Source organism: Populus alba, chromosome 14, assembly GCF_005239225.2.
Source record: "Populus alba chromosome 14, ASM523922v2, whole genome shotgun sequence".
Classification (NCBI taxonomy): Eukaryota; Viridiplantae; Streptophyta; class Magnoliopsida; order Malpighiales; family Salicaceae; genus Populus; species Populus alba.
The window spans coordinates 8,567,301-8,576,342 of NC_133297.1; the positions used below are offsets into that span (position 1 = coordinate 8,567,301).

The 9,042-nt window shown below is 34.1% G+C and overlaps 1 protein-coding gene across 2 annotated transcripts; it reads left to right on the forward strand.

The window, feature by feature from the left end:
* Nucleotides 1–3,462: 3,462 nt before the first annotated feature.
* Nucleotides 3,463–7,197, forward strand: LOC118041140 (uncharacterized). Of its 2 annotated transcripts, none has more exons than XM_035048298.2 (4): nucleotides 3,463–3,705; nucleotides 4,806–4,986; nucleotides 5,987–6,144; nucleotides 6,669–6,795. In XM_035048298.2, exons 2-4 carry the CDS (start codon nucleotides 4,824–4,826, stop codon nucleotides 6,711–6,713), a joined length of 366 nt encoding a protein of 121 aa, XP_034904189.1. In that variant the 5' UTR covers nucleotides 3,463–3,705; nucleotides 4,806–4,823; the 3' UTR covers nucleotides 6,714–6,795. The 2 variants fall into 2 exon arrangements, with proteins under 2 accessions (XP_034904189.1, XP_034904188.1); XM_035048297.2 differs by having other exon boundaries at nucleotides 3,479–3,705; nucleotides 6,728–7,197.
* The last annotated feature ends 1,845 nt before the right edge of the window (nucleotides 7,198–9,042 follow it).

The following is a 9,042-nucleotide window of genomic DNA, read 5'->3' on the forward strand; positions in this document are numbered from 1 at the left end:
ATTTATCCTTTAGCATTTGATTTATTTGAAGACTGAGCTTCCTTTCTTCTTTTTTCTTTTAGTTTCTATCTGATTTTTCATGAATTTTAAAAATAACACGGGTTATCTTATGTCTTTTTTATGTATAATTTATTACTATTTTGTAATTATATTATTAAAATAACCTGATTTAATGAATCAAATGAAGTCAAATACACCCATCTTGAATTTGTTTTCTTCTTTAAAAACACTCGCCCGAGCCATCTGAGGTGGAATTAGGGGCCCAGCCAAGGCAAGGCCCTGCAAGGAAATTGTTTTTCAGCCCCTTCCTTCAATAAAGTATATTTTTAACTTTTAAAATAAAAAATTTTAAATTTTACCCCCATAATTATTTTTTTCTATAATTTGGCCCTCACAAACTAAAATTCCTATCTCTACCCTTCAAGCCATGTTACAAAGCAAAACACTATTTTAGGTTTGCTTGAGTCTTTTTTTTCTTAATTTTTTTTGTGAATGTTTTTTTTCATTCATTTTAGGCCTTCGATATTTGGTTAGTTTGATTTGGACTCCTAATTTATTTAGATTTAGATTTTATGGTGCTGTCATGAGCTGATATTCCTAATCAAGAATTTCACAAGTTAAATATAATTATTCATGATCGATCTAATATGTTAGCATATTAATTTTTTTTTTTAAAGAAAAAACATCATCTAATATATCATGCTTTTAAAATTTTAAAAATTATCTATCCATTATACATTTAACTTTTAACTTCCTAGGATTTTTACTTTTTTTACTAGATTAAAAACCCTTTACAGTCTAATACTGAACCACCGTTTTTATATGCACCCAGCACGTATCCGTGGCTTGCAGGCTTTAACACCAGCCATATTACCCTGGACGAGAGAGACTAGAAGGCCCAACAGCGTGTTATTTATTGGCATTTTACTTTATATTTCAGTAACTTATCTGGATGGACTTGATGAATTAATCCAAGCATGATGTTCAGAGTACGCTTTCTTTTTTTCCCCTCTCCTTACCTGACGAGAATCTCAATTTTCCATGCATCCCCCTTCGTAAAATGGTACTATTGTCTTTATCAAAATATACAAATCCATGATCGTCTCTTGAGCATGGATCTCCACAACAGTGCCGGATGCACACGGTGCTATATCACTTCTCATGGACTTTTCCAGTGAGCTTGAGAAATGGTTGCTTGTTGGATCTCTGATTTTCTCTCAAATCTCACTGATTTTCACGAATTTCTCGCTCTCCTTACTTTTAGCAGTGTTCAGTAGGGTGTTCTGTTGAAAGGTTATCGTTTGCTAGGATCTACTTCAGCTAGAAGTGCATTAACATTGCGTTGTAAGTACAAGTATATATATATAGATTTTGTGAGATATAAGATTTAATATCCAAGTACATATAGATCCAACAAGATATTAGATTCAATAATTTTAGGTTCAGCTATATATTTAACTCAAGTAAATATGATTTTAATAAACTATCGGACTACCCTTGAATTTGAAGTTATTTTAAGTCTAAATACTTATAGAGTTGATAATTTTTTAAATACCATACTAGGTTATAAAGATTTATTTATTTATTCTTCTGCTTTTTAGTATAAAATTTTAAAAGTCAAGAATAACTATCTCTCTACATTCATATGTTTATAAAATTTTTCTAAAGGTCTACCACATTTCCAACAATATTAATGTTGTGTAAATAATATTTATCCTTTATTAATATTGTACATGAAATATCTATCTCATGTCAATATTATGTAAGAAATATTAATCTTTTATTAATGTTTTTAGAAGAAAATAACATTTTAATCTCTCAATTCAAGTATCATGATAAAGTTCAGAGGCTATACATACCCTTTCAACCATCCAAGTAATTGATTCATATTTCTTATATTTTTCAAGCATCTATATTTTTATTTTCAGAACATTTATCATACATAATTTAGAAACAAAAACTCTTGTTTTTAAAATTTAAAATTAATTCTCTTATTTATTACAATGATTTATTAAAAGTAAATTATTTTTTTTTATAAGAGAATTTTTAAATACCATCAAAATAAACCGTTTTGCGAGTGCTAGATATTCTATCACCAATCATTAATTTTGTAAACTTTGGAGAAGAAAATATTAATGTGAACATGTAATTGCTTTTTATTTAAATATTAAAATACTTTTATTTACGAGCATATTGGATCAAAACATCATCAATAAGATATTTTTATGGAAAGGAGATAATTTTTATTTAGATATAAGGAGAGAGATTTTACTTGAATTGAATTTTGAAAAGATAGATTTTAAGCATTAAAGTAACGCTATTTATATGTCTGTGTTGTTTTTTTATGATTTGCTGAGTATTTATATTCATATGTTTGTCTGTATTTGCTTTATATGCCTGTCAAAGATTGAAAGAAGCAAAGACAAAAACTGAATTGACTTTGGTGGACAATAACTAAGATGATGATGATGATGTCATGTTACTGATTGGATTAGTTATATACACTGTTCAAATTAGAAAATAAATCGGTAAAGTTTGTTTGTATGTTTTAAAGGTTTAATTTTTATTTATTTTAAATTATATATATTTTTTATGTTTTTAGATATTTTAATTTTAATATGTTGATTTTAAAAATAATTTTTTAAAAATAAATAAAAATATTATTTTAATATATTTATAAATAAAAAATATTTTAAAAACACAACCGTAATTATCCAAACACTATGACTCAAGAACGAGACCCCAAGGCCCAACACCGTTCAACCTATCAAAAGACGAGACACCAATCAACCCTAATCAAATATTTGCTCCACAGCCTATCAGGCCCATCAAGGCCCAACACCGAAACACCCGTATCTGTGGTGGCTTGTAGACTAATCTCTAACACTAGCCATGTTACTTTGGATGAGGCTAAAGGGCCCAAGAACGTGTTGCTTTAGAAAACACTCGTATATTACTGGTTCCATAAAAAAACTAATTTTGATTTGTAAAATATATATATGATATCATGGTGTTTAAATTGTGATAAAATATATTAAAAATAATGGTTAATTCAGTCACCCCATAAAATCATGGATTGGGATTAGCGAGAGTGGTAGTAGCAAGATAAGCTCTTTCTAGTCAAATTACTGTAGTTTCTGTACTACTAAAATGATTAATTATTTTTTTCTATTAATAATACTAAAAAAATGAATTATTTTTTTTAAAAACCTTTGTATGCGATTAACCATTTTATTAGTTTGATTGTTTAAAAGAAAAACTTTGGAATATGATATTAAATTTGTATGCTTACATTGTAGATTTCCCTGTCATTTAGTAAAATAATATTGTAAGAAACTTTTAGTATTATTTATAGCATCACTCAAAAAAAAAAAAAAAAAAAAAAACCAGAGAGAAGGGAAAGAAATACTCAGAAGGATTTTAAAACGCAAACTTGGTCACCTAGAGAATAAGCCGAGACTCCTCTTCAAACAGTCCGCACCTCTGAAAAGCCCAAACAAGCCCATTCCTACCATAAAACCCCACTTCTGCAAAACCACTCCATTACCCCAACTGCCGAAGCTGCCGCCACCACACCATCACCTCCAGCAGCCTCTTCAACCGGCGTCCCTGCATCCCCAGCTGACGCCACAACACGTCATTCACCAGTGACTCGGTTCGAGGATGACTTCAGGGCTCTAATTCGATTTGTGACGCTGCATTTAGGTATCGATATCTTTCTATGGTTCTCTTTCACTTCGACATGACCTGGCATAAGTTTGGGTGTTTGCTTGAATATGATTATCTTTGCAAAAGCATGACTCGAGTCTTAATGATGTTTATTGAAGATCCAGTTTTAAAAAACTAGATAACAGGCAGGGTTTGTGGTAAATATTGATGTTTCTGCGGTTTGGGTGTGAAAATGCACGAAAGCAGTCTGTTTTGCGGGGTTGTGGGTGTTATTTTTCCTCTAAATGAATTTTGATGCTTCTGCCTATGTAGGTTTGCGGTAAAGTTGCTATCTTGGTAGCCTGGCTGAACAATTTTTTCGTTTATTGGACTTTTAATGGTTTATTGGGACACTTCTGGCTAATAGTGATCCCTGCGTTTTCATCTCCACCTTGCTGTCTTGTATGTCATTCTAGGTGTTTGTTTCTTTAAGGAGTCCGAGGCTTTAAAAACAAGACAAGCTTGTTAAAATGCCGTTTCATTTGTCATGATCATTCATTTTCCCCTATTATTATTTTTTTTTAATTTTTTTTGTGATTGCCTGAAATAAGTGCTGGGCCTTCGAGAAATTCCTACTAGCTTGTTCTTTGTTTTGCTTCATGTTTGGTGTGATAATCTAAGGTGGAATTTTAAATTACTTTGGATAAAAAGTTCAAATAAAACTCAGATTTGAATTTTGATAATATTGCATGATAATTGATCTTTTCCTTGTTGATGTTTTGAGGGTTTCTTCAAGGGTTTAAGACCCAAGGCCAGCAATAACTATTCGATGATAGATTCACACTTGTGTGTTTTGGCTTCTCAGAAGCATTCTAAAGTACAGTTGCCACTTCCTTTTATATTATGATTAAGTTGATTAAAAGAATTTTAACTAAAAAAACTGTGCAATTTGTTTCTATAAAACTAAGAAAGGTGGCTTTCATTTTTTTTTATTCTTAATAATAAAATTGCATGCCAACGCATATTTGGTCCCAAATAAATGTGAATGAGGTCTCCAGTGCTGATATATCCCACCATCACAAATTTTCTGGTGTTTGTCTTTATTTTTATTTTCTGTTGTGCTCCAAACTCATTTACTTGCTCTATTTTGTTTGCAGAAATCTGATTCTTCAATCATGTTTATGACAAGATTTATTGGGAGGACACTCCTTGCTGCTGCTAAATCTGAAACTCATGCTGCCTCTGCCGCTGCTGCTACAGCTACATCTGGACATAACCCACTTGAGGAATTCTTTGAGGCTGATAGGAGCCAGGATGAGGATAAACCAATTGTTTATGGTATGATATAAGCCTCTTAATGTTTTCTTTTATTTGCTAATTGAGTACCACATGACCTTTCATTGCATCAGATCACTGGTAAATGATTTACTAATGTTTTCCAAATAACAAAGTAAGAGCAGCATTCAACACATGAATATTAAGAAATTGAAAAGAAAACGGATTGAAAAATTGAAGCGTACAACCAGTATGACTAAATATCCCACCTTTAATGTACATGCATGACCAAACATCTCTGGTTTACTGAAGCGACAAATCACCTATCACTTGATTGATTCTGTAATCAAAGCTGACACATATATGGTTTTATAAATGGAAAGTACTCTTTGTTTTTTAGTATGTTTACAAGAATTATTTTCTTGTTTAGCATCTCACCCAATCCAGTGGGGCTTATGGTTTGACAATATATGTAGTGTGTCGTGGACATAGCTGGGAGAAAATGTCTTATAACCAGCTATATGGAATCAAGATTAGATTATGGGAAAGATTGATATGCATTTGTTGGACTGGCATACTCCGAAACCTATGTTATTGGATATGTGGACTTGTAATGGAGCACACTATGAATAAACAGTTGTTTTGGTGAATATTTTTGTTTTTTTTGCTCAATCACTTTGATAAAACATCACTATATATTTACATGATTTGATAATATTTTGAAGCCTGCTATGTTAGACTTGTACATTTGTATTCTTGGATCTCCTGAAGGAAAGCTAAAATAAAGGCTCGAGACCAATTTATATGATATTAACCTCACAGATACTTTACATCCAAAGGTGCTGAAAGTGCTCAAGTGTGAATTATTTTCTGTTTGGTATTTTTAATGGTATGCCATTTTGCACATCATGTTATTTTCTTCACAAGCCTGATACAAAGTACTTTAATTTACTTACAAAACAGTATGTCTTCTCTATGAAAATTTTATGTTCCTTTCCTATCAGCAAAAAGAGAACCTTTGTTTTTCCTGAATGCATTTTCCTTTTAATCTTACTGCCTCCAGGGCGAAGTTGGAAAGCTTCTGAACTGCGTCTGAAGTCTTGGGATGATCTTCAAAAGTTATGGTATGTCCTGTTGAAGGAGAAAAACATGCTGATGACTCAACGGCAGATGCTTCATGCCCAGAACTTTCGATTTCCCAATCCAGAACGCTTACCCAAGGTATATCCGATCTTCTTTGCTTGTATTTTGATATGAGCATGTCATTGATGTTGCTCTGAGCTCCTCAAATGCGTTGCCTAATATTCCTGCACTGACAACGACTTGAACAATTTAGTCCTTCAAACCACTGAATCACTAAAAATAAATGTACTACTGGTCAGAAAAGCCAGGGAAATGACATGGCTTTTCATATGCATGCAAACATGGGCTTAATGTGTTTTATAATCATCATCTCCATTTCCTCTCTCATTCTCTATTGGGGAAGTGCTGGAGGGTTCTTCAAGATATATATATTTTGTTTTGAGTGGTGTGGGGTTGCCAGCATATGCATGTAAAAAGCTTGTTTTTATGTCAGATGAGAAGTACTACAATTACAAGCAGCTTTGCTATGCACTCACCTGTGTTTTGATAGTTTCTTACAAAGAACAGAAAAGTAAAAGAAGGATTAGTAGAACATTGCTTCTCTTTGAACTTAGTATATCAGTTTTTAGGATGCAAGTTGTGTTTTTTTTTTTGTCCCCCAGTACATTCTCACAAGCCCGACTGCAAATTCTGTTCTATTTCAATGAACAATGAAATTCAGGTGAGGAAGTCAATGTGCCGTATCAAGCATGTACTCACGGAGAGAGCCATAGAAGAGCCAGATCCCAGGAGGTCTGCTGAGATGAAGAGGATGATAAATGCTTTGTGATAGTATTCAACTCGTTATTCTGTTCCCCAGGGCACCGGATGAAGTCTATTTGAGGGACGGGACATTGCTATATTTTTCCTGGTGTTAGGCTTACATCCCTTCTGTTAATTGGCCTAGTTTCTTATCACCACATGGAATCTGATTGTGAACTTCTGGAAATCTTTGTTTCTATGAGAAAGTACAGCAGGAGGCAATGACACCTGAACACGTAATTAGGACTGCTAACTATAGTGTTTTTTTGTGGAACATTTGTAAGCGTCTCCAGTATTCATAAATTCCTTGGTGTTTAAGAAAGGATGCTGAACGTTGCTCTGTTTCTCTGCAGTTTCAATTGCGTAGTCATTTATTGGGGGATTTAGCTAGCCAGTGGATCGATTTTCCATTTCCCTTTTCACGCCTCCTGTTTCATATATGAGTACTGGGCGAATAATCAAAACAAATGACTTTTTCTTGGCAGGTGTGATCCGTTGGACATAGATCCAATTTTTCATCTTTTTTGACTCCTTAAAATTTGTTTTTACTGTTCCTGGTGGTATCAAGATACCACTGTATCAGGATATTTTATCTGTCACTCTCGACACTCAACTAAATCCTTTTTTTTTTGACAATTGAATGCCTTCTATCACATGGATAACAGCTTAGAAATGTTTCCATGAAAATTGAGTGGCAAAGCTAAAAAGGAATCGGTACTTAAGAGGAAGAGATTCTTACAACAACATTTACTCGCCTGTGTTTATCAGTTCGGCCAACAGCTATGACTAGAGACTTTTCCTGAAATTAAACTAATTAATTGGAGAATTAATTATTTTTTCTCATTGTCTTTTGACGATATTTTTAATGATTGGATTTCTCAACGGCGAATAATTCATTTTTTTTCCCGTACAAAACTGCGAATAATTCTATTCGAATCTTATTGCCATTATTTCTAGAATGAACCGTTTTAATATTTTAAAAAAGTTAGCATATGAACTCTACAGCACCCCCCAACAATTGTTACTGTTTGTTTTGGAGTTTCAGAATGAAACAGAACACAGATTGATTAAAGTCCAAGTTAATGAAGCCTCCGACTGAAGGACTAGGAACCAAACCTGTAAAAGGCCTTCACCTACTTGCTTAGCAACCGTGTGCATGGGCTTCATAATTTATCGCCAACATTTACTTATTATTCTCCTATCCAGCTTTCTCACAAAACCCTACCTCCGGCCATCTCGCTCGCAAGATTTTTGTTAGAGTTCATGCAGGGTTTAATAGTTTTGATTTTGTATTTGTACAAAATACGACGTATTTACTGGAAAATTCACCGACCTGGGTCAATCAAGAGTTTATCCTAAATGCCAGTGGCCCTAGAAAAAGAAACGGTATAGTTTTAGAGCGAAATTGGAAGGGCAAATAATTGAACTGTGGTCGCCCATCAATTATTAGGAGATCACAAATGAAACAAAAAGGCCCAATAATTTGGCCTGGCCATGCGATCCTTCTGGTGCTCGGGAGGGCATAGCTGTACGTGTGGCTGCGCAAAAGATTCCCGTCCCGGACTCGCCTCGACCCAATATATAATTTATATGTCTACAGTGGGTCCTCCCCCTATACATTATGACCCAATCCAACCCGGTTCTATTCTCCATTAATCATTTGAAAATTGGAGTTCTGACCGGAGAAAGTTTGGGAGGGGGGGGGGGGGCTCTTCCTTTGGTTACAAGGGAGTTTCCTTCTCCGTTCCTCCCTCTAATGTCAACGATATGTTCTCGTCATGACTTTTAAGGAAGAAGGGAAGAAAGAGAGGAAGGAAGGAACCCTTTTCAATGGATTTTTAACTCTGGAGGTTCGTTTCTTCAATCTCAAGCATCTTTCAACCCCTGCCAATAAAAGGTGATTAAAATGTGTAGCCTTGTATCGGCGTACGGCATTTACTTCGCTTTGGACTTGTATCATAAAAAGACACCTCTCTGCTGACAAGTGGATGGCAGTGATTTGCTTGATAATTTGTATGCATACGCAAACTCTGCTTTAATCCACGGCAGAACTGACGAAGCTTTTCTCACATGAATTGGAAGTTTCTTCCTTTATACACAAAATGTTTATTGAGATAATGTTGGTGTCTTAAAACAAGCTAGAAGACACGCGGAGCATACACACATATGGTCCTTGTTAGATCGACAGTCATTATCCCCCCGTGTACGGACTGGAAAGTGAATAACTCTCTCAAT